This window comes from Schistosoma haematobium, chromosome 4 (genome assembly GCF_000699445.3).
Source record: "Schistosoma haematobium chromosome 4, whole genome shotgun sequence".
Lineage (NCBI taxonomy): Eukaryota > Metazoa > Platyhelminthes > Trematoda > Strigeidida > Schistosomatidae > Schistosoma > Schistosoma haematobium.
The window spans coordinates 41,210,194-41,237,064 of record NC_067199.1 but is presented as its reverse complement, the minus strand read 5'-3'; the positions used below and the strand labels follow the sequence as shown (position 1 = coordinate 41,237,064).

The 26,871-nt window shown below is 34.3% G+C and overlaps 2 protein-coding genes across 3 annotated transcripts in view; one reads left to right on the top strand and one right to left on the bottom strand.

The window, feature by feature from the left end:
* The first annotated feature begins 256 nt into the window (after nucleotides 1-256).
* MS3_00008092 (uncharacterized protein) lies at nucleotides 257-10,075 on the top strand. 2 transcript variants are annotated; one of them, XM_051216437.1, is made up of 4 exons: nucleotides 257-404; nucleotides 3,758-4,022; nucleotides 5,901-6,279; nucleotides 9,408-10,075. In XM_051216437.1, the coding sequence occupies exons 2-3, from the start codon at nucleotides 3,810-3,812 to the stop codon at nucleotides 6,054-6,056; spliced, it is 369 nt and encodes a 122-aa protein (XP_051067027.1). In that variant the 5' UTR covers nucleotides 257-404; nucleotides 3,758-3,809; the 3' UTR covers nucleotides 6,057-6,279; nucleotides 9,408-10,075. The 2 variants fall into 2 exon arrangements, with proteins under 2 accessions (XP_051067027.1, XP_035587220.1); XM_035732532.2 differs by lacking the exons at nucleotides 5,901-6,279; nucleotides 9,408-10,075 and adding exons at nucleotides 3,384-3,467; nucleotides 4,058-5,319 and having other exon boundaries at nucleotides 257-362; nucleotides 3,511-4,022.
* The window catches only part of MS3_00008091 (uncharacterized protein), a 37,280-nt gene continuing 17,545 nt past the window's right edge, over nucleotides 7,137-26,871 (bottom strand). Inside the window, exons 13-19 of the mRNA XM_051216436.1 lie at nucleotides 25,888-26,350; nucleotides 24,448-24,591; nucleotides 18,462-18,678; nucleotides 16,403-16,764; nucleotides 12,482-12,610; nucleotides 10,296-10,386; nucleotides 7,137-7,979 (exon numbers count right to left, since the gene is read on the bottom strand). Of these exons, the coding sequence (XP_051067026.1) occupies nucleotides 7,918-7,979; nucleotides 10,296-10,386; nucleotides 12,482-12,610; nucleotides 16,403-16,764; nucleotides 18,462-18,678; nucleotides 24,448-24,591; nucleotides 25,888-26,350 (1,468 nt within the window). The 3' untranslated portion in view covers nucleotides 7,137-7,917. The remainder of the gene's footprint in view (nucleotides 7,980-10,295; nucleotides 10,387-12,481; nucleotides 12,611-16,402; nucleotides 16,765-18,461; nucleotides 18,679-24,447; nucleotides 24,592-25,887; nucleotides 26,351-26,871) is intronic.

Genomic DNA, 26,871 nt, shown 5'->3' with positions numbered 1-26,871 from the left:
CAGACGTGGATAGATAAATAATAGACTCACCAAATTGGCTTTTTTGGAAGATTTGACCCGAGGTTGAGGCGTGTTCCAAACTTTGGGATCACCAATTGTACACCTGTATGCCACTAGTATTTTGCTATCAAATCAGTTTGCATTAGTACAACAGAATGACTACACTAACCACATTAGACGACTCCAAAAAATGTGACCGTACTGTAGAATCAAGAAGGGAAGACAAAGAGAGCAATCGATTTATACAAACTTGTGACAAAGATGTTGGATAAGGAAACGCGGTCTTTTTGAGTTATAATGTGTAACGGATTCGAGATCTCATGTTGGGTTTTGTCATTGCGGATATGCAGTTCTCTTAGTTGGTAACTATCACTGTTTGTTTTCGACTGCCTTTATTATTAAACGTAAGTGCATCCAATGTGCTTACTAAGCTGCCGGTTCATATCTAATAGCTTTTCCAGCTCTCATCAATAACACTTCCTTAACATCTAAAGTGCTTTCAGGCTAGACAGTGTACGAACTGCCAAGTTTTTTAGACCGACAGACTACTCGCTAACAATGTCTATGTATCGGTTCTCGGTGGTATTAGATTCATACTGAGAAGTCCGGCTTGTTTTACTCGGTCAGTAGTTTCAGGGGACCAATTATATGATAGGTAAGCGGAAGCAGTCTAGTTCGAATAGACTTTAACTCATAAAAACCACAAAGTTGTGGAACATTCTATGTTATTTTAAGTCTTGCATCTGCTCCTACAAAATGGTTTAGAGTGTATCATGAGTGGCCCAAGTTTATTTGTACTCAGGTGGACGTAAATAAGCTTGTTAGTCACGTCTAAATATTGGCAGGAAAATGAATATAACAGTAAAAATATCTTTTTTAAACTTGCAACTCATATGGAAGTCATGTTATGCTGAATACAGTTACCTGTTAGGAATATTTAAATAAAATGACCAAGTAGAATCAAATCCAGGGTATGTACTAAGAAACGTATGAAAAAGCATCACGCATGCAATTGTATAGTTCTTTGACTCGCTTTTATGTAACTTATGTCTTGCTCTCTGTAGTTTATTTTTTAACCTGTTAAAAACTGAATAATAAATCCACCTTTCAAAACATGTAGGATTGGGTTTTTTTCTGTTAGACATTTCATCAGTTGTAGCTCCTGTAGGATAACAGTTAGATATCCATTCCCTTACCATGATTGTGGTGTGATTGTTAATCTTTACTATTTCATGCTACACCTCACGGGCCAAAAGCCTCCTACCAAGGATCTCCGCCCAACTATGTCCCGGACCATTCTTTCCTGTTGTTATCAAATGCCGTTCGCGCTCCTGACGCCTGCCTCCAACTTACGGCTTCATATGTTCCTTAGTATTTATATCCTGAGTAAATGAAAATCACTTCGCACTTTACACTCCTGATTTTTATATTAATTAGTGTTTCGAATTCAGGTTTCTAGCGGAATCATTAGCGTGTGTTGCTATATCTGGAGGGATATTGCTTTTTGCTTGGTTGTTCATCAACTTTGAATATGAAAAAATCTACCTGATGAGGTCTGCTGTAAACTTTGTTCTAAAGATTGATTCACATTCTCACTCACTACTATAAAGTACTCAAAGAAAAGTGATAGGGTTCGACTGGTCCATTAACTAGGTCATTGAAATAGTCACTGATAGTAATGGTCAAATCAAAGTACCATAAATTATTATCGACTGTACATTCATTTGACTGTATACTATCAGTGACCAATTCAGTCAGCTACAACGTAGGACCAGGCACATATTTAATTTTATTTAAATACATTGGTACAAGAACGCGTTAAATAGATATACCACATAAACTTAGCCACCACACTCCTCGACACAATTCTGGCTGGTCAGTCAGTCAGCTACAACGTATGACCAGGCACATATATGCATCGTTCCAAGTTACCATACCTCATCAACACAACAAGATAGACACCGGATTCATAAAAGTAGTTAATTCAGAGGTGGTAATATATAAAAGGAAGACTGCGATAAGGATATGGTACAGGAAGAAAGAATTAGTTCGTAGAAAGAAAGATATGAAGCGATTTTAATCTCTTAGTTTAAGGGAAGACAGAGAGTGTATACACCGACGCCATTGTGATCGATCCTGAGCCATGTCACCCAGAGTCTCCAACCATTGATTACGATAGTTAAGCGGACCCCAACCAAGTAGTCTGCATTCACCAATATGGCTAAGACTAGAAGTTAGCAACTACAAGGACTGATAAAACGTTTTGGTTTGGCCACCCCTAACTTTCTTCCAACCATACCCAGCATTAGTCACAGCATTGCGCGTGAGGTAGTCGGTGTTCGGAGATACGTGGCACGTGACTCAACCATCTCAATTGATAAAGATTTGCAACCCCATCAACTGACTCACCATCATTCCCTAATACCCTGCGTCTAATCTCACTTTTACTTACTGTTAGCGGGACATAGACTAGATTAAAGCATGCTCAATGCATGATTGTTTTGGTGCACGCTGATTGGCTGATTCTTATCCAATCAGCACTAGTCGATAGTCGGAGAATACTCTGGAATCTTCTTATGTAAAAACTATAAATATACCGACGTTTTCCCCTATTGTGCTTCTGACTTGCTATTTGGAATATAATCTTTTTCCTGTTCAACCGTGTTCTGATTTGGGGACTTGTCGAGTGGATCGGTGTCCGAGAATACTAAGCAATAGGAATAGCTGGGTCATTAACCGTAAGAAGAAAGAGAGACTATAACACTTACCCAATGATCCCAGCAGATGCGAGCAGTATTTCTAAGGCATCTGTGGTTAAATACTAGTAGCTTACGAATATCTTAAACTCTTAATGGCCATGTTTCGCAGCCGTAAATTAGGACAGAACGAAATACTGCGTAGTTTACTCGTCCCCTCATTGATAGACGGATGTCTCGCGTACGCTATGTGACACAAGGTGGCGAAAGCCAAACGAGCTTTTTGAATCCGTGCAGGGATTTCGTCAGACACCAACCCATTAGGGTTGATCAGACTTCCAAGATAAGTGAAGTTGTCGACGCGTTCGACTACTGTACTACATGTCCTTAGTTCAAGTGTTGACGCAGCCCAGTCCTGGAGCAACAACTTTCAGAGAAATGCTTATAAATATACTCACACTTGACTGATCATGATACTGATACCATTAATTAATTATTGATAAATTAAGTGATTGATTTGGGTTATAATTTGACTTAAAATAAATGGATGAAATATTAATCGACAGACAAGATGCGGTAAATATGGCAGAAGGATTACTACTCACATGACCAGATTAACACAAACTATTGAATGAATCAACATCGAAGACGTAGTCACTAGCCATTCCAATAATTTTTTTGTTTTAGGTAAACTAACGTGCATGTATACAATACACTATACATGAAAAAAAAAAGACAGTTAAAAGTCAGTGGAATTATAAGCGATTCAAAGTATGAATCTTACTGGTCCAAAAACTTCAGACCTCCCAATTAGGCTTTTTTCTTGTTCGACATTTCAATGAATTAACCAATGTTTTGAATGTGTTGTAGTTGAGCTCAGAGTTTTCAGCATTAAAAACAATTCTGTAATCAATTATTAAATATTATACGGATCTGTGTAGATTTGGTTCATGTAACTTGAAGTGTATATTCATTACTACAGCAGTAAGTTTCACATATTAAATCTCATGTTCTTTATAACATAATGACTTGTCTGAAATTTTTATTCTCTGAATTTCCAGACTTCTAAAACTGTTAATTTGGTTAATCTATTTTGAATATTCCAAAGCTTACATGGCTTCAGCACAGGTTTATCGTTTCCAACAACGTATATCAAATCTTCAATCTCACCATAAACTTGCATCGATTCGACATTGTGAGGCTGTTAGTAACTATATCAGTCAAAACAATGAATTGATGAAATCTTTGATGGCTCATTTAAAGGGTCCAGATAAAAGTGTGAAAAGAACTAAAAGGATTACAAAACCTCGGACAACACATCCACAGGTAAATCATCTCAAAATTTTTTGTTCATTTTTCAGTTAGCGAAATCTGCACGTTTTTCTGCCAAGTCATATGCTATGCAGTCAACTGTCGAGCAATTAAACGCCATACATCACCATTCATTATACAGGCAAAAAAACTTTGTGAACCAATGTTTGCCTGAAGAAACATGGAATAATTTCGGTACACCGGCGACTAATGATGATCCTTCTGTGTGTAATTCCAAAGAACCGATATTTCCACCACCGACATATACAGAACCAAGTTTAAATTGTGAACCACGCATACTTGATGATTGCTTGTGGGAAATATGGAATGGAGATAATAATGTTCTTCAAAGCAAGCACCAAATGAGAACACAAACAAGTTATACCTCGTGTGATAAAATATATTCAGGTGATACCCCATCTTCTATCTATAACGGTGCTCAAGAGAAACAATATTGGAGTCGTGATGACGTGTCACTCGATATTAAGCAGCAGACATTAAGTCGCATTCCTGGTTATAACATACCAGCTGCACAACCAAGAGATTCTTACTGGTTGAAACAATCCACTTCCTATGGCGAACCCAAGCACTTACTTCTTGTCAATAAGCATGATAATTTGTATCGTAATGAGCCGTTGAGTACTGCACAAAATCCATTCTCTCATAATCTGAACGTCAGTTGTAGGAATAGTAATTCTTTACTGACTAATCAAATGACCAATTATTCAGCTGAGTTTTGTACATCGAATTCTAGTTACGAGCTAACCGGGTCGTCAAAAAACCATATTAATCCTATTCTAGTATCTACTTATCCGTCGGTAGGATCTGACATAAACTCTTGTCGATCAGCAATTTTTGATCCTGATGAATGTTTTAGGCCGTATTATGATTGTACCTCTTATCATCCATCCGGAAGCAACAATAATGGTAGTAGCAGTGGTGGTGATAATAGCAGCACCAGTAATTATCATTTTTATCGAGCAGATCTGAGCGCCCTACAGTCATAAACATCAAAACAATCAATGATATGAAAATCTACTGTAGTTCCTTTACTCAACTTTAATTTATGTGCACTTGTGTTATATTCTTCTGTTTTCCATTTGATTTCTAATTGAGATAAAATCATCAAGAATGAGTTTTGTGATACACATTAAGAAAAAGAATTGGACAATTCGTTTTGTCAAACTAATATCTTTGTTTTTCGCTAACCTGATTTCTATTTGTTCATATGATTATACATGTATGTACACCATAACTGAAATGTACAGTTTCATTCAAACTGGAATATATAAATAATTGATAAGAGAATATGAATGAATCATGATACAGATGGTAGTTGGAGGTAGTCAACAGGAAACCCTGGACCCGGGTTTCGTGCTACTTGGCACTCGTCAGCAAGGTGTACCTGTAATATTGAGGGAACTGGTGCTCCCTGGCGGATTCGATCTCGTGTCACCCAGATTCACAGTCAGAGACGTTACCACTGAGCTATCCGAGCCGTGACTAACCTCCTGTAGGACTGAGATGTAATCACAATTGATTGATCACTGGGTGGTGATCAATGTCATGCTTGTCTAGTCCTTATTAGTGCAGATCGAATGCTATCGAAACCCGGGTCCAGGGTTTCCTGTTGACTACCTCCAACTACCATCTTAATCTCAATACATAGTGCCCGCAGTGTCGAGTCACCTAGACTGGTGGCCACATTGCAACATGATCGATAGCATTCGATCTGCACTAATAAGGACTAGACAAGCATTACATTGATCACTACCCAGTGATCAATCAATTGTGAATCATGATACTGATTTCTTTTTATATTTTGGCCAGTTATTTATGTGGTTTTAGTTAAACGTATCGTTCTAACTTTTATTTGAATATTCCCCGCTCTAGATTAATTCCAGTTATTACTGTACACCTCTTATTTGCCGATGGATATGGTATTTAAGTTCAGTAGACAGACATATGATACTGCTATCGAAATACATTTTATTAACGGATGATGGGTGTGCCTCATATGTTGAATTACTGTTTCTTTCAATGAAATGATATCTCGATTTGAAAGTAAGATGCACGGCAAAACTCCGCGACCGAAGATCAAACACCATCATTAGACCTCATAAAAAACATCTTTGTACGGTTATTACAATGTCGGATGACCATCACACTATATCAAATATTGGGAAATGAAGTATTCTCCAGTAATTCGATTAGTATTAGTCAGAAAAGGCTTTTCATTGCATCGCCATTTCGAATTTCTAGACCGCACACAGTAAGTTGATTTCAATCCCCCAGAACCTCTATTCCTAGTATCTCACTCCTTAGAACACCAACAAAACCTATCTAACACGTAATATTAAGAATTAATCCAAGTTGGAAATAGCCAGTTTTCTGAAGTTTAAGCGCTCCCTTCGGGGCCTGAAAAATTTGAGTTCAGTCCTTCGATAGTCATGTGTCCCCTTCACTAAGAACCCACACAAGTAAGAAACACTTGTCCCGCCGTTTCTCAATTGTGTCTCTGCTAATATCAATCCGTGAAGAAAACCACTACACATCCTTATTTTGTCTACTTACACATCTAGGTCCTTTTCTGTTTGACTTTCAGTAGCATTTTTGCTTACAAGGATAACTTGTTTTATGACATTTCGATTCATTTGGGATGATTTGTATTATGTAAAAACCTTGCGGATCTGCTTTTGAGTGGTGAAGCAATTAGGGCTCTGAAAGTGCCATAATTCAGAATATTCCAATGGATTCTTAACAAGAGCCTCATGGTGCTGCTAAGGTGTCATATTTTCGCATGTTTGAGTAGTATACTTATCTCCCGAGGACCAACAATAAGTCCAACTATTGGAGTTGCAACAAACATTTCACGATTGAACTATGTACTGACTAGTGCGTACCTCGCTGAATTCCCGAAGTTAATTAGTGACCTTCTATCCTTAACGATAAGACTGGAGATAAACTTAAGATTTTTATGTCAAATAATTGCTTAGTTGTAGAGAAGAATAATTAGTGTAAAATCCAGTGTTTTTTACTGACTTCTAGTTCTGGGTGGTTCTACCAAAACTCCACGCTCACTAAGGTTCACTCCGTCTATACGAAATAACTGGTAATTACGTCTAGTGTCTGATTTTTATTCAAAAACTGAATAATATCCCAAATCATTTCTAATTGTTCAAACTTATCTATCAACCTGGTTGCAAAAGAAGTTGGTAATTCAAACTAGTCTCAAATATCTATGTCAATGCAAACTAACCAACCACAATAAAAAGGAAATTTGCAACATAACTGCTGACAAGGATACGATGCTTTATTTATTGATGTAAAAGGAATAAAGGTTAAGGTGATAAAATGAAAAGTAAATTAATCTGTTTACAGTATTCAACAAGCAAACAATAATGACACTGATGAGGCATATTTATACGATATTATGCACTCGATATATAGAGGGTTAAGTACCTGTATACACACATATTCAGGAGGAGCATTCAATAGCTTAAAACAGTACAATCGGGACAGACATGAAGTTTTCGCGAATAAATCGAAAGAAATGCTGCAAGAATAAAAATTGAGATATAAATTTTCATAAGTTTAAATAATTACGTTCAAAAGGACAACGCACCACAGAGGTCAAGGTACTTTATAAAATAACTATCTGCTAAAAGGCATATATATAACTAAGTGGTAATACGTAGCATTAAAATAATTTGTACAAATATCAAGGAAAACAAAGCAGATTAGATAAACGGTAAGATGAAACGCCTTAAATGAAAGGAAAACGAAGGGATAAAGGTTTCCATTCACAGGAATGTATATTTGTAGGAAGACTTGCAAAACAGCACTAGTTCGTGTATTATTATCATGAAAACTATATGGTGTCATTGAAGGGGAAAGAAGTAGCATTGATCTAATCAATCTTGTCTGATCGTTTCACATGTATATCTGCTCTTAGAGGATTCAAAGTGAGATCTAAGGAAGAGAAAGACAGAGTTATGACATAAAAACTAGAAATGCTAAGTAGGTTGATTTTAGAATAATTAATGTTTTTCTTTAATATATTACCACCATTGAATTAACTACTATGAATTCGGTGTTCATCTTGTACTAATGAGGTGTGGCATCTTGGACCGATGTATATATGTGCCTGGTCCTGCGTTGTAGCTGACTGAATTTCCTGATATATAAACCTCAGTGTCAACTAAATTCCATAAAACTATTTCTCGGTAAGGTAGTGATTACTTAATTATGGAACATGATATACCACTGCACTTCAAACAATGTATTATTAAACTAATAACTCATGTGACTAAGTACAGTCTTTTGCAATCATCTCTGGATCACACGTTTATCGCGTAACACGACTACTCGGCTTTCGAAACCAAAGAAGGCGTGACGAGGTTTAATCATTTGATCGGATAATTAAAAGCTTACTGCTTTAGCGACTTAGCCACAGCGATACTTAGATATGGACGTAGTTCATCTTTATTTTTCTGAACAGGAGTCAACACTATTTGGTCTATTCCACAGTTCAGACTTACTGCCTGTGACTCGTTTTTCAAAGCAATAGAATTAGGGACGTTGCTGCTAACTCGACGACAGAGTTTAGTTAGAACTAAGGAATAAAGAGAGTGATATTTTATATTACCCAGTAAGTGGTATCTCTGAATACGTTACAGAATGAGGCCGGTCTGAATCTCGAAGTAGGTATATGCCTTTTCGTGATTTCATATTCGTCTTGCTGTTCATTCCATTCAATCGTTTTTATGAAAATATAGAACTTTCACACTCAAATTTCTGGTATTCGGTAGTAACTGTTTTGTCAAGTGTAGTGGTTTCATAAGGAATAAAGAATATATACTAGCTATTACTGTGTAATCTAATACTGGAGGCATATATGTACATCATTCCGAATGATTACCTATTTTTTTGGAAAAGTATGGTCGTATCGTCTTTTCCATGCTAACAATAATCAAGTTTAAAAAATGTTTTATGAGATTTGCACGATGATCATCGTCACAAACTGGTATATCAACTGGAGCACCGCAGAGTTACTTGGTCCCATTTTCGGACCCCTCACTAGTGCACACTTATAATAATACATGAGATTGAGCTGAGAAGATTCAGATCTTGTGTTGAACTTGAATCCGATAGTAACTTTTGTGATTACCTTACGTGCAACTATTGATAATATTTCCATTATATAACTATTTGACACGGATTATAGCATTCTTATATCCTCCTGTTTGTAACCTTTTCATCTGGTTCATAAACTATTGTTGTGTTTTACTTTTCCTAAGTTGTTTTTAGTTAATAACGGACACCTCACTCAGTGTATATTTCACTTATGGCGTGGTCATGAACACATTATATTTTCTCCATTTATGTTTACACTGTCAGGAATTTACTTTATATTATTGTGAGGTCTGAGTCGTAATGATAATCATACAATAGAGATCTTATCGATTTGTTGTGTTCTCTTATCGGAATAAATATGAGGGGGTAAGGAGAGAAAGCCACATCGACGACTATCTCGGCCACAGCTCAAGATAATTCGCTGTCATTCAAAGCACAGAACGTTAGTCAGTGAGAAGTAATGATTTGAATTCTGATTAGTGAATCAAGATTTCAATCCAACTTAATCATAACAAAAGGATATCCTAAAATTATATGAATCTCTATACAAGATACTTTGGTAAATGATAATCGTATGACCGGTAGTGATTGGTTTCGAGGTGGTTTTGTTGGAGTTTGATGGAAAGCAATGAACTATGGGACAAAACCAATTCAGAAGTGGGACAGTAATTCATTAACGACGAGGGTCGAAGACTGAATCATACATTCTTATTCAGTGGCCGGACTGTGTTATAATTACATTCCTAATGGGCATGTTTACTGCTAAATCATGTATTACTTTTAACAGTTACTATGATTTTGGTGTAATATATCGTTATTTGACTATTTAATTGATGAACACTGTTATATTTTATCATTTTGACTGTTACTCACCACTTATTCATTTTGTTGTAACCCCCAACAGTATTCGAAATAGATAAATTACCGAAGACTAAATTGTAGCTGCTTAGATTATAGCTCAGCATAGACTGCTGGGTCAATTATTATTACGTATAGCACTCTAATAATATATTTATAAGGAAAGATAAATTGTATGTCCCACCCATTATCACTTTGTGATGTATAGTGCATGATCAAAACAATCACAAATTCGTTTTGTATTGTTTACAGTAAAAACTTTAAATGCAATCTAAAATGCTCTTTGGAACTTACTGTGTAATATATCATCCATTAGACCGTCTGTATCCAGTTGACGAGTACGTGGCTTACGATGACGATTTTCACGTTTTGACGAGGATGGGATCTTTGTTCAACAGGGAATGAATGAAAAATGATAAAGTATGATATCGACTTTTTACAAAACCTTTCTAAACTTCTATTGGCCAGAGATGTTGCTACACATTTTCCCTTATAAAACGCTTTTATATCAAAAATCATTTAGATGTTACCAAGCGTTAATAATATTGACACTACTAAACCTGAGAAAATGGACCAATCGCAATCCACAGAATGAGGAGTTCATATTGAGCCAATTGAAGTTCTCCTATTGATAAGTGCAAGTCATTGGTCAAGAAATAGTTTTACATTCTAAGGAGTACATATACACGTACACACATAAATGAGTTTTTATTCATTTGATTCAGTTTGATCTATAAGCTTCCTCCTTCGCTCTTAGTCTTCTCACTCAGTAGACGCTCGGGTCTCGCACATAAATTTGTGTATCAGTATCAATCTTGAATACTGCAAGCCATAATAGAATCAATCTCTAGAATTCCGCAACGCTTAAACGAATGCCTGGAGAATGACTTCTCGACCTTCAGTATGCGGATGATATTGTCTTACTGGGTGATGATACCAAAGACATGCAATCTGCACTCATTCAGTTGGCAATTAGTGTCCGTAGGTTCGGTATGTGTTTTGCACCTTCTAAGTTCACGAAGTGTATGAAGACAATTTTGGCACCCGAGAACTGATAGAAAGACTTTACGACTAAAGATAAGCGGCAGATACTAACTATTGAAAAAGTCATTTATACAACATAATTCTCCGAATAATTTCAACTTAAATGTATGTTAATGAGAAATTTATTGCGACGTTGGACAACCGATGTTGAAAACTCCTTACTGTAACATGGATCATAGTAATGAATAAAACGAGTACTACTATTATTATTAAAAATAATATATTTGTTCCATCTGAATGAGTAGAAAAATAACATTTTCCGACGTTTCTTGACTACATGTCAGCCACCTCTTCAGAGAATAAGTAAACAAATTAAATTAACCTAATTTTAAATAGTACAAAGGTATCAAGCAAAATTACTTAGTAGGATCAATCAAAAAAGCAGTTCTCAATCGATGACATGTCATTCCGGTTAATGTGATTCATGTGAGATATATTGTATTTTTATGTGTTAATGGAAGAAAAACATGAAATTCGTAATGTAAAAGGATAGAGTTGAATCAGTATGTATGATAACAGTGTGAGATGTGAATAGAATCAGATATGTTAGCTCGGACAGATGGTCCAAGTCGGATGGATTGTAAGGACTTTTATATTGAGGGCAGTAAGATCTAGCAATGTATGGAGAGCTTCAGCTACTCACGTTTCTCTGTAGTTATGATAACCTTATTGTATTAATTTGATATTTTTAATATCGACTTGATTAATTATTATCAAATATATTGGACAATGAAAGCATGTCAAAGAGACAGAACTGGTTGATAATGATTGTAAATATTTTCTCTAGAATATAATTTTTAAATCTTTACAACTACAATGTATACTAAAAATGAATTTACTGCAATATTGCGTGTTTCGTGCCGAGAATCCTTCACTGAGTAAATGAATATTATATGAAAGTATTAGTAAAAATGTTAGGAGTGAGGCCTGATTGGTTGTTCTGTAGCCTACATATTTCCATTCTCGATTGGTTTCAATGGTTACATGATGAGTCTTATTATCTTGGTTGAAACTTTTTTCTATCTATGACAGTTTAATTCTGATAATAACTTATTTAATATGGCCTCGAGTCACGGTCTAACAGTGAAGGTTACTGATACTGCTTGGGTGCCGGAGGTAGGGGAGGGCGGGGATCGAACCTTCGACTCAGTGACCAAAAGTCGAACCACTAAATCATCTCTCCACTGCTCTAATAGTAAATTCATTTAATTAACTAGTAATCCTATTTTACATAGTTTATTCACAGTTGGAGAACTTGTAAATTGGTTGTACGAAACAACCGATTCATTCAGTGTCAGTAAAAGTATTTAAATAAAATTTGTCAATTATATCAGAAGTTGATTGTGCCATAGTAACCTTTTTGTAAAAGAAAAACAACAACAAAAAGGTGGAATTCTTTTTCCAATGGAAAATGAAAACAGAATTAAATTTAATACCTTTTCTTGTTCTTTCAAGTGTTTTTGACTGTGACGATGATGTGAATGACTAGAAGATTGAGTATCGTGTATATTTAATGAGGAATTTTGTGAATGAGGTGACTTTTTATCGAGATCATTGACACAATTCTAAAAATAAATCAGTAGCAGTATCAATATTATTTATTTGTTTATGAACTATGAATCTTTCTATTACAAGCATAAAAACATAAAATTGCTTCAAAGAAATATTTCCATATGTCTCGACAAATCGATTGCAACTAATGGGATTTTAAATTCTAAATAACTCACAGAATTTTTATGGTTTACGATGTCGATTATAAATTAGGGAAAAACAGAGTGTGACATGTCTTAGACTGTGTATGAAATAAACTTACGGAATACAATTAAGACTTCTTAAATTGTTTTTAATAACATTAATTTGATGTGTGCATCAGTTGTTTGATATTACTGATTTACTTCTTAGATTTGAAGCAAACTATGAAAATCTAATTTTGCACCTCATAGTTTGTCGGTGTGCAGTTTCTGCAATTACACTTGCACACAGTAGCTATCTCTAATAATTTTGAGAACTGAAGTGACTAAAAAATGACACCAATGGAAAAATTGTTAGAAGAGTAAATCTCTGGTATGTCTTGTACTTGTAAGTTTTGATATCGGATTCCTAACCGCTTCCTAGTCCACATAAATCTACTTTTAAGCTCCAAACAGAAAACAAAAGGAGGAAGGATAAGAGAAGCTTCAACGAAAAGTTAATTCGTTTACAGACAAAAAGGGTATTTTATAGTATCAAATGTGACCTTAAGAATATAAAAGGTTGTGAAGAACATGTTAAACGAATTGGGCAATCGTTCGATCGGATCATGATAATATAATTCGTCCTTTTACAGAATTCATTCAAAAGTTCCCCAAGAATCCTGATTGTTTGAAGCCCACCATTTTTCCGACTTTTAAAGATATTTTTGGGGAATTATTGATGGCTTCGAACAAATTCCTAATTATTTAGCAGACTAACTGATTTTCACCTAATCACTGTTGACAAATGATACTAGGACTTCAGAGGATAATTAATAAGCAGAAGTGTATTTACTAATTTCTGTACATTTTTTACCCCGGTATTTCTTTGAAATATGTTTTACGTTTAACTCAATGCTGTTTGTAAAACTTAGGGGTATACAAAATTTTGCTCAAGAATTTCGTCAGATAATTCTCCAAACGTTTTGCAGCAGTATCTGCCTTGAACCTAATGTTCATGAAGAGGGTTTTCCTAAGAACTATGAAGTTTTACAGATTATAATTTTGGTTTTATGTTACACTGAATAAGCCTGGATGGATAACTGTTTTCGAGAAATATCAAACAAATAATTTACTCAACTCAAAACGACCATTGCAAATGATATTATCGAATAGAAAATTTTCTTTGCTGAATTGTCTTAATTCTTTTTAATGAGTTTCAATCTTCGAACTTTTTATTTCTCGAATTCATTCTATCTTTTAGAACTGCACTCTGTAGTATTTAATCTTTCCCGCTATCACTAACACTACAGTTGTTTTGACTTCTTTTTTATTCATCTTGTTGTGCTAATATGACATGGCGATTTGGACCAACGTGTATTTTTCCCAGGCTCTGTGTTGATCATAACTGACTGATTATGTACATATAATACGATTGTAGACGAATTCATGGATTGATACAGTAGCTGCATTTAGTTATTCGACTATTACTTGTAACTTTTTTATTTTTTTTTAAGGATAGAAAAGTATTCAGAGTCAATCGCAGAAAATATATACTTAAATAAGTATTTAATCACTATCAGAATGATTAATTTTTCAGTACTAAAGTAAGGGAATTATTGATTAAAGACAAGTGGAAATTATTTCCAATCTACAAATTAAGGAATTTGTTGTACAAATTACAAATTACCAGAAATAATATCAAATCAGCTATCTTCTAACCTAAGCAATAGAACATAACAAATGACTAATTTCAAAGTGGATCCCTTTATTATTAGCACTAAAAGAAATAATCTTACATATATGATTGTGATATTCAATAAATAAGGGGATAATTTATGAGATTAACAGTTTTCTGTATTGATTCGTGTAACGTTACAAATTGATAAACGGGTAACAAGTCATAAAAATAAAGAAACAATTGTTTTTACAAAACATTTTATCTTTATACCGATCGATCATATTTATTTAGACAATGGTGTGGACTTAATCCTGTCGATTAGCAGTAACATTTAAATATAGTGGACGTGATGACGAGTCATTTACACCACTGACCAAATCGTAACTTAGTCAACAGAATTCAATTAGCCCAAAGATAAAAATGACGCCTCAAACTTATAGGATCGTGTCGATCAAATAGTTCATTGTCAATGTCTCTCTGTACGAGATACTGAATGGTGATAAATTCGAACACATGGAGCGTTATTTTCTTCAAATATTTAAAAACAGTTACGGTTATCTAGTTTTAACTGGTACGAAGTCTAGAGCCAGAGATGCCTGGCCAGTTTTTTCTTTCACTTTCATCGCAATTTCTTTCAAGGAATTTAATGTGTACTATCAGTTATTTAGTTACAGTATCTTGAAAGTTAGTAGGTGTCACAATTACATAAATTGATGAAAACTTTTACAGGCACTGATTAGTTATGAACGGATAACATAACATGTTTATATCAAGTTATTCACAAAAAAACATGCAGTTAATTAATTAGTTAGAAGTCGATTAGCTTTACAAAATATGATTAGTTAACCGTCCATAAAATGATGAAAAAAGATACACAACTGCAATCTACTTAAATGCAGTACACAAGACCATAATATATCTGATGACTAAATTACCATAAAAACATATTTCTAATTGCGCTCTTTACAAGACAACAATTTCAACAACTAGAAAAGTGAGATGGAACCTAGAAGTATTAGGTTTAATCCGTGGGACAAGTATTATTAAGTAACCTCAAAATAGAGTATAAAAATTCTATGTACCTATAAAAATTGTTGCGTCGGTTGTTAGAGAGGTCATCGGCCTCGTGACTTCCGAAGAATGTCGGCTTCCGTCCTGAGGCGTCATAATTCTTCCTTCAACTTCCAGGGCAGAGTTTAAATGGTTTAATATGTTTAACCTGGTTGGCGTTTTTTTAGCAAGGTTCTCTTTTCTACAGGATGGGGTTGTCGACCCAATACCTAACCCTCCTCAATTATCTGGGCATGGTACCGGCAGTAACACTAGAAGGGCTACAGGAGGAGTTTGGAGGCCTCGCCGAGACTCGAACTCGGGTCGCTGGATTCAAAGCTCAGAGTGCTAACCGCTACATATGGAACTTAGAACAACTGCCAACCAATATCGAAGTCAGAATCTTCAGTACGAACGTCAAGACAGTCCTATTGTACGGAGCTGAAACGTGAAGAACTACTACAACCATCATCAAGAAGGTACAAGTATTTACAAATAGTTGTCCACGCAAGATACTCGACATCTATTGGCCGGATACCATCAGCAACAACCTTCTGTGGAAGGACAAACCAGCTTCCAGCTGAAGAGGAAATCAGGAAAATACGTTGGAAGTGGATAGGACATACATTGAGGCAATCACTAAACTGCATCACGAGGCAAACCCCAACTTGGAATCCTGATGGGAAGCGGAAACGAGGAAGGCCAAAGAACACATTACATCGGGAAATAGAAGCAGATATAAAAAGGATTGCCCAGGACAGGGTTGGATGGAAACTGCTGGTGGGCGGTCTATGCTCCTCCACGAGGAGTAACAGGCGTAAGTAATATATTGCCACCTAAGTCTTTAAAGTTGTCTAATAGATATCAATTCATATTGTAAACTAGGTTAAAATCAGTCTTGTCCTAATTCTAAAAAAGGGAACTACTTTACAATTAAAATACATATATACACACACCTTGAATGAAAATGCAAATCTGACAAGTGGATTTAACCAATCATCCGATAACATCATATTACAACTTGGTGATGTAGATAATGACGGTTGAAATCTCTTGATCCAATAAGCAGTTGAATGTAAAATGCAACTTACTGTTTCTGATGTTTTTGTTAACAATTCAAGTAAACGAATAATCAATGCTACATTTTCTAATGACAAATTACCTTGGCTTGTCATTTTGTTATCCTTATTATTATCATTATGATTGTTATTAGTATAATTATTACTATTCGCAAATTCAGTAGTTTTAGAATAATGAATTAAAAATGTTAAATTTGATTTGACATATTCGATACGTTTGAATAAATCAGATATTGAAACTAGAGGAAAAATCAAACAATAGAAAATAATTAGTGTAACATGAACTTAATTAGAATTTAATAATACCAATTAAGCAGTAGTTGATCACTATGATGAATTGAGGAAATGTACTGCATTTTATTAGACAGTTAATTGTTATCAACGAGAGCGGTTAACTTTGCTTAACTTTGTAAAACCTATTGCAATCTATTATATTTAACAACCAAATGATTCTTATATGCGGAAGGAAAACGGATGAAGCACAGGATTTTTAATTTAACTAAATTTGAGCCACAATTTAGTTGTTTGAAGAGTGGCAATGATTACTATTCGGGTACCCAAATGGAGATCCGCACTAGCAACCCAGTATTTGCAAACCACAGCATTTTAACCACTACACTATAGCTTTATTATTTAACTACCATAACAACAATACAGCTTAACTAGTGTTATTAGGCTTGACATCCCAGAAGTGCTGTAGTGTCGGTTGCTATGTTAAGCCTATATACCTTGTCTAGCTTCTGAACAAACCAATTTATCCATTATACTTGAGTCATATTTTTACCATGTTGATTATTCGCTTATCAACCTCGACTGTTTTTATATATGTGTGTATGTGCACTCCTTATCTCATTCACCACATGTCCGTCTGGCTATAAATATTGATTAACACTTGATTAGAGGGAGTTGGCTTACACGCCTTCTCCACTGTGCATCATTTGGCTTTGCTTCGTCTCTCTGATCGTCTGTCCAGATCAATGTGTACGTATTCGAAATTCATTCTCGTATTTGACTTATTTAATTCCGTTATTCACTAACGCGATTTAAGTCGATGATTTTATACGAGGATAGACTATATGTGTATTTCGACACCAATCATTCGTCCGATTTAACTGGAATCAGATCTAGGGCCACAAAAGTGTAACATGCTGGTTAGAGAACAAGAACATGTGAAGTTACTGATCAGTATGTAATTACATGGATCTGTATTTATATACAGGCTGGTAACTACGATAAAACTGAGATTTAGGTTATTTTATCGATTGGCTTCAACCATTTGTGATAATCAACTTAGAGCCAAGTACAAATATGTGTTAACCTTCGTTTTTATGCCATATCAGCACAATTGGATGAAATTGGTAAGACAAGCATCGAAGAATTCAAAACAATGTAGTGGTAGTGGGGATGAGAATAACTAAGCAATGGGGATATTGTTCCAAAAGATAGATTGGAAAGGCATGTACGAAGATATACTGGAACTTAAAAGCTACGTCATTCAACTTCTAAAAGCACTGATCGAGGTTATCATACGAGCTCCTAACCGGATAGTCTGAAACTATCAACATGGTCCAGATTGAAAGTCAATGGTGTCACTGAGTGATAATACGTTTTGATTTAGTCGCCCCAAGTTTTCTTCCAACAATCAATGAAGATTCACAGTCAACTTTACCCGAACAACATACCCCGAACCTTACCATTGTTTACTCGGTCATTCTACTAAACGCGAAAAGTGTTTCCAAAACATTCATGATAAAGTATTTAGAGTTCAGGTATGTCACGAGCATATCATACTTCCCACCCGTTGGTAGATCGACATTTCTATGTCACAAATGATGTAAGTTAAAAAACGGTAATTTGGCTATTTGAATCTACGCCAATATAGCAAATTATAAACAAAAAATATTTAAAACATTTATAAAACCTTATAAAAATTTACTTCTTGACACAACATCCAATTGATTTAACTCCGATGTCCAGTTTAATAAATTTGGTGAAATTTTCATGATATATTTGACAAACATTAACATGAAATCTGTTTTCAAAAATTTCATCTCATTAACTTGAATTGCTGTTGTAGAGGATTGTTGATCGTGTTGGACTATTTGACTTTTAGTATTAGATATTCGTGGTAATGTGAACTGCCAATCTATCAGCTAGAATTTTAAACGCATAGAAAAGTTGAGAAGGCATATATATATATATCAAGGTGTGTGAAATAACTATATCACAAATTAATCGTTACATAAATATTAAGAGTTACAAACAAAGAAACAACGTGAAATTTTTTAGACAATTCCAAAGCTTTTAAAACAACAAATCGTCTTTATTCGTTCATAAACAATGATTAGAGAAAATGGTGATGGCAGACAATAAAGAGTGTTTATTTTAAACAGCACATGGTGGAACGACAAGGTTAAATTTTAAAACATTCCAATGTTCATCTATGAAACCTCATGTCAGAAACATTTCAGTTGGTTACATCTAAACACCGGGGAGGGTATGAATAATCAATTTAGCGAATAACAATTTATTTAAATTCATAAATGGAACCTACTACATGTAATCATAAACTCTCGGAATTTATTTCCAGACTTCGACTGAATAAAAAGCATGTGAAACTATCAGACAGATACCTGAATGTATTGTTGCAAATTTTCTAAACAAGACATTATGACTTATCGGATAAGAAATGACTTAAAAGGAACGAAAATATTAAATTCACATTCCTTCGCATCACAAGTATGAATACTTTCACACAGAAAGCTGTGACTGGATACGTACTTGAAACCTGAATGCAAGAGAACGTTTGAAATAAATATTATCGATATGCACTAAACAGGAGAGTACTATTTCACACAAATATTTACAACTGGTAATGAATGTAAAACCAAGTTGATTATATTGTTGACCATTATAGATTTAATAACCTAGCGAATAACCGTCTGCAGTTTGGAACGATAAGTGTAGTGTTCAATTTTCAATATGAGTAATCAATACTAGGATGTAGGTACATACACCCAAAGAAAGTGTACACATCAATGAACACAAGTTGTGGAGATACCAATCTTTTTTATGACATTTAGAATCAATAACTCAATATTCAAGATACACAATAGTTCACAAACAGAAAATTGAGTCAGAGTTTTAGGCAAACAAGTTTTCCAGTTACTGGACAAGTTATATAATAATGTAGACGGTTGATTTCTAGGATATTAATCTGTAGCATGTTACATAAGTTAGACATTATTATGAGTACCTTACTACATTAATTACTATGTAAATACACTGTACTTCTAATGAAAAGAATTGACAAAATTTACATAATTTAAATGAAATGGTTTTGTACAAATTTTAATTAATTTTGAGAAAGAGAGAGAGGGTGTATTCATCACAGGTTGATGTCAGTATGAGTACTATTGAAACCAAATAGTACTGAATAGATGTTCATTGGCACCGTAATTGAGACTAATCCATAACGAATATCAACTAAAAATTTTAAAACAAGCAAAAAAACTACTGAAGGATCAATGTAGATTAAATAAAGACGATTTTCACTGCGTGTTACTATTAATATATGCTTTTAACAGTTTAAAATATCTACCATACATAAAATAATCCGAACGAATAGTAGTAGAATAAACAAACAAACGGGACTACTAACCAAGTTAATATGAGCTGAAAGACAACAAGACTGTCAAATTGATACTATTCCTATATATAGACACATACATGAACACACAACATTCACGAAGACTATCAAAACTAATTTGTCTTTAACGAAAACACAACTATTTAAGCAAACAAATAACTGAACGAGAGAAAAACAAAAATAAAGATGACTCAGCTGAATTATGACGTTTTCAAATAGAACGAGGAAAAAAACACTAACTAAAACAAGTGAATCATCACTAGCTATACTTTCTTTTCTTATAACAAATTGGAAGTAGTTCACTATTTTAAGCAGAGTTGGATAGTGGTTAGCAGTGGAATCTATCAGGGACTAATCAACCAGATGAATCTGTACCCATGTTTATGTTTAAATCGGGATTTGAACTTGTTACTTTTTTGATTGATCAAATATTATTCTTATTGTTCCGTCGTACTATTTAAACTTGGATTAATTTTAATTTGGTTATTTATTCTCTGAAGAAGTGACTTACACTAACTCACGAAACGTCAGAAAATCTAATTTTCTACTCATTGGGATATTATAAATATATTATTTATTTGTTACTTTTTGTTTAAAAGATCCAACGCGTTATCCAATTAACTACTTAGTCCATATAGCCATGGATTTGTGCAAAGGGATGGATTTGGATTCGTTTGTAAAGGATGTTTGAATGTTTCGATTGATGTTATGGAATGAAATTGTTCAATCTCATTCGACATACGTGCACCCAAATAAGCGAAGATAAGTGTACAGAAGTTTGCGTTACACCATTGAATGCAGACTTTTTATAAAAAGATATATGTAATCAACAATAAATATCAAATAAATGATCCACGTACAATTTAGTGAGACATACATTACGGTCTGAATACTTCACTGAATTTAAAACCTCTAGTACTCCCTACATTTCAACGGCGACAAGATCTGTGAGCTTTTTAATGAAGTCAGATTGGCTGGTATGTTTTCTTTACTTCGTTCTGTTCGATTGAATTTTTCCGTATAGATTCACAGATTAGGCACATATCCATCGATTACCAGTTGTTTATTTGCTTATTTGAACACATAAACATGGGTACAAAGGGGCACCGAATACATATGCGCCACACAAGTCACTTGATCTGTGTGTGCGTTGTGATACTACCCGGGTGCCCAGACCGAAGCAGGCGGTTTTCTTAGGGGACCACATCCGGAGCCATTTGACCTAAAGGTTTGATCAACAACGTCAGGAGATGCAGTCCCGTGGTAGCCGGTGACCAACGATTGGTTCATACGCCATTTTTCCTTCAGAATCCTGGAGTTCATGTGCACCGTTGACTTGGAATCTGGATTTCCCGAACCCCCTAGGTGGACCCTCCATATCCATCAACCTCGTTAAAGCGCCGGACATTCGCTTTTCGTCCTCTCAATTTCGTAAACAACACCAGTGCCGCGAGAAGGTAGTGAGTAAGACTTCCTTGTTAGTAGTTGTATACGCGTGGCCTTGTGAGTTTTTCGAGAGGGAAAGCAAACTCTCCTCGCCCTCGACCGTACCAGGACATTTAAGGGCGATCTAGATGCCATGTTTATGGAAATTTTCTGGTACTTTAGGATTTCCGTGAACCAAAACTTTGACGTTTTCCGAATGAGATGTGTGTCTATTGTCATTTGTCTACATTGATGTAAGTAAATAATATATCATATCGCTGAACTGTTAGTCCATGTTTATGTATGAATGAAGTGACATCTTCGACTAAATCATCAGTAAAAGCATCTAACTGAATCATAAGTCTTGTCAATCAATTAAGCGACTGCATAGAAGATTGAAGCCGGGGCCTTCCGGTCTTGTAGTAATAATGTATTCACAAAGGTGAGACGGCGAGAAGAGCCATTCTGATGATATATATTATATTTAACTTTCGATAAACACAGGAAATTCACAAAGCCTTGTTTTTTTTACTGTAATGGTTTCCTTTCATTAACTTCAACGCTGATCTACATGGTTGTGTTGGGGATTCGCTACTTTAGATCACAGTCAATATCAGTTAGGTTGAAATTCTGCCACAGTAAATTGTTCATTGTAAACAGTGTTTATGTAATTTCAAGATATTCCTGCAATGATTTGTTTAAATAACAAATACTCATTCTAAATATTCTAATCATTTTTCATTGATATAGAATTGATAAAAAATTTATTTGTATCAATATCAAAAAGTTTAATTTACTAAACTGCTGTTTTTACTCTAGTCAGTTAGGTAACAAAAAGAAGAGAAGATAAGTATTTTCGTTCATAGTATTGAAATTGGAGTAGCGAAATTATAAGCACAAAGTATGAACGGATCAGATTGAAATGAACACTTTTTTATCACCCTAGAGTAGACGATTAAAGAAAACTTGCTATCTCGATTTCATTTGTTTGTCGAACAGAGGATTCAAAATAATAACTAATATTTTAAAACCATTCATTTAACACAAACTTCATATTATGAGTAGTACCATTAATAAAAGGTCAATGAGTTGTTAGAATTTCAGTGGCTTGGAGGTGTTGGGATATTCAGAAAATTATCCCAAAAATTATCTTGTTAAGTCTAATGCTATCCTTAAACTTGAAATAGCATCATTTTCCCATTGGTCAATTTTTATTTCACGTGTCGTTTCCCTACTGGTCAATATTTATTTCACGTGTCATTTTCCTGTTGGCCAAATCTTGTGCAAATGTTATTTCCTACTTTATGGTACGATGTGGTCTGTTTGATTGGTATATAAACAGAGTATGTTTGAAATATAATGATTCATATCGCAGAGGTTGAGACTTGTGTTCTGGACTTATCTGGCTGGGCTAGGCGAGAAGCAGGGTCAACCAGGGCTCTAGACTGCTCGCACGTGTTTACGCGTCATTGATCCGATCGATAAGTCACTGCTCCATAATTAGCGGTCACAAGTTATAAAAGGAGGATTAAAGAATTAATTTCTAGCTAACATTTTGCGGGTTCTAACTCCACTACATCTACTTTACTTTGTTAAGCCGGATAGTGTCGTAACCTTACACCAAAAGTGTGATCAGAAGTCAAGTACGAAAAAAACATACGTTTGGAAGATGATTTACGCTAATTGGAACTCCATAAACGCATATTACACGACATAAATATGGATAACTTAATAGGTTTAATTACTTTACACACATTGCTGTTATAAGTAAAGAAATAAAAGTGAAATTTCCACGACATTTTCAACAATCATGTATCACGGGTTAAATTGCTTTCAAAATACATAGGTAAAAATATTAAATATAAAAGGACACCGTTACACTTAGAAATAACTCATCATCATACAGAATACTTGAAATCAAAAGCGTTGAAGACAATTAAAAAACTAAAAATTGACGTAACTGTACCCAAAATTCTAAGATTGATGGTAATCTAATACGAATGAATTATACCAATCAATACACCCAGAAAGAATGACGTGAGTTTTAAACTCGATTAAAAGTATGTTTATTGAGCCTACCCTGTTCATTAGATATTAGAACAGATATACCTGATTAGGCAAACATCTTTGAGGCATGATTCAAGTTAAATGTTCTGTATGCAAATGATACGGAAGTGCTGATAATTTTCTTTGGAATCCAATCAGTGATAGCGGACGGTTCTAGAACATGATACACGTATCCAATATAATTTTCACATAAACACATTACTTTGAAATATATTTCATATCGGGGTTCGCCTTATTCTGCCGAATCACGATATTGCGGATCATTGTTGAACAATCACTAGAATGGAACTCGCTGATATGCATCGAATACCTTGATTATGAGAAAGCATTCAACGGAATGGATAGTGAAACCTTGTGAAATCTATGACGATATACAGTACCTAAGAAGACGTCACCATTATACGGAACTACGAAGAAAATCTGCATTGCAAACCCACGTATACAGGGTAACTCACAGGTGCTTCAAATTTAAGACTGAAGTTAGACAAGGCTGTCTACTCTCGCTTTTTCTCTTCTTGTTAGGTGTTGACTGGACTATGAAGAATTCTACATCTCAGAAGACGCACAGAATAGAATGAGCACTTAGTACATAGTTGGATGAAATAGACTATGCAGATCACATAGCCCTCCTAGAGCATACAAAGTAACAAAAGCAGGAAAAAACTGCCAGTGCAGCGGCAGTTAATAGCCACTTTTTCAATTAAAACATAGTAAACAATGAGATTGTTTCCAATGCATATTTTTACGAATGTTAACATGACAACGGCGAAACAAAACTTACAGAATCTAAACTTTTCAATTGAAAACCAGTTGATTTGTGATCATTCAATAACACATTTGTACATCTCCAAACTAATTGTATAATTAATGGTAATTTAGTACTGGCTAGTATACTTGTACAGCATTCAAGAACTAATGATACATTCTGTGGGGAGGAATAACAAACAAACAAACGAACAGTAAACATTTTAAGAAAAGGAGTATATATCTAAGACAAGGCAAAAGTTGTAGTGTTCATTTGACTTTTAATAACTCTTCCAGATAATTTGAATTCGTGATGAAAATTATTTCTAACCTGAACAAACTTATCAAATATTATCTCAATAAAGAAAGACAGGATATCACCATAGGATTCATACGACTGTATGAACCCAACGACAATACTTTTGTTTAGTTTTAATATTCAAACACAAATTAGATTCATTAAAGAGGAATAGTATACATCTGTAAAATCTCAGCCAAAGAATTTGAAGTAATTCCAACGTTTCGCCTGGAAATCTGGTCCAAGCTTTTTCAAGGAAATATAAATAGGTACATGGTTCTTCGGTTTACTGTATACTGATATTCAATAATTTTGATGTTTGATTATATTTTCCTTGAAAAAGCTTGGACCAGATTTCCAGGCGAAACGTTGGAATTACTTCAAATTCTTTGGCTGAGGTTTTACAAATATATATTATTCCTCTTTAATGACTCACATTAACTCGGCGCCCAAATATTGTGAAACTATTCGTTCAAATTTAGACGAAAGTTCTTATTTACAAATTAGATTGTCTAATCAGACAGAATAAGTATTTATTCTAACCGATAAAGGTTTCAATTGGATATAAATTGAAATGTATGTTAATGAGGAATATAAGATTCACATAAATGACCAGTTAATTGTTGTTGCGGTGTCAGTCATCAAAATATTCAGACTGAACAATCGTTTTCCTAAAAGAACCAATAGAAAATAAAGTATTTTGTTTTATAACAGAAAGCTTCAGAGATCCATTTTCTAGGGACTTCAATCACACTTTGTACATTATTTTTATCTGATTTGTGAATGAAAATCGTTCTGTTGCGGACGATGTCACAAGTAGGTCACTTCAAAATCTACAAAACAAATTGGTGCTATAACTGGTTATTCCTAACCAGCAGCACTTAACATCAAAGAAAACGAATAAAATCCAGAAAATCTATTCATTTCTCCGCCTAATTATGATACTAGTAAATAAACAGGAGAAAGTCGACTATCTTTGATGATTAATTAATAAGGAGGTTGATTTCACGTGCTTTCGAATGCGCTCAAATAAATCCGAAATGAGAATGCAAAAAACCGTCTATTAGCTAGATTAAGTTGAATTTCCAGAGGAATTTAAAAGCATTTTTCAAAAGATCCATACATACAGTTACATTCATAAAAAACGATGCACTCATTTTTCTTCAGATAAAATCTCACCTCGTTAATAAGTTTCAATTCTTCAATCAGAGTAAATTTAATAAGATTACCATGCAGTAAAGTGAGTAGACAAGGCCAACGTTGTTGATTTTTATCAGTACCAGTAATACAAAGGAATAACTCGTCGATATTGAATTGACTAAAATACTTTTGAAATACGTTTTCCAGTTGTTCGAACAATTCAATAGTTGATGAATTCATTATCATAAAACTATTATTATTATTACTTCTAAGATTCTCTGCTAAACAATGAATTTCATTTAATAAACGTTGTGTAATAATAGGATTCAATTTCAAATGTAATAAATATTCAGTTAGTTTTGATCTAGAAAAATTACATTTGATCTCCCTATCATATTCATTATAAACGATGTTGACTGCTTCAATATTTTCCAGTGACCGATTATTAGAGGAGGTTTCTAAAAGTCCGACTCTATGAAGATCATCAAAAACCTTTGAATGTCTAAGGAAAAAGAAGAATTCATGAAGAACATGACATGTAAAATTATTAAGAAATGAAGTTGTTTAACGGCGAGGACAACAACAATATCATAATTAACTAATAAAATTAAGTAATCACGTATCGATCGGTGTTAATACTTTAAAAACAGAATAAGTTTACGCATCAAAGAATAGCCGAAGAAAACGAACACCTCAGTTAGTGTTACCTACAATACTAGTAATACTAACAAAGGTATAATATCGATTCCGTAAAATATTATGAATGAACACGATTGAGGAGTCGCAAACAATTTGCTTTTGCTCTCAGTTTTAAAATAACTATCTGACCAATATTATATTGTCATAACAATGATCCTGAGAATTACATTACCTAGAAAAAATTGTACGCTTACATGCCAATTTCAATAACAATCAACATCGGTTGTCCAACATCGCAATAAATTTCTCATTAACATACATTTAAGTTTAAATTATTCGGAGAATTATGTTGTATAAATGACTTTTTCAATAGTTAGTATCTGC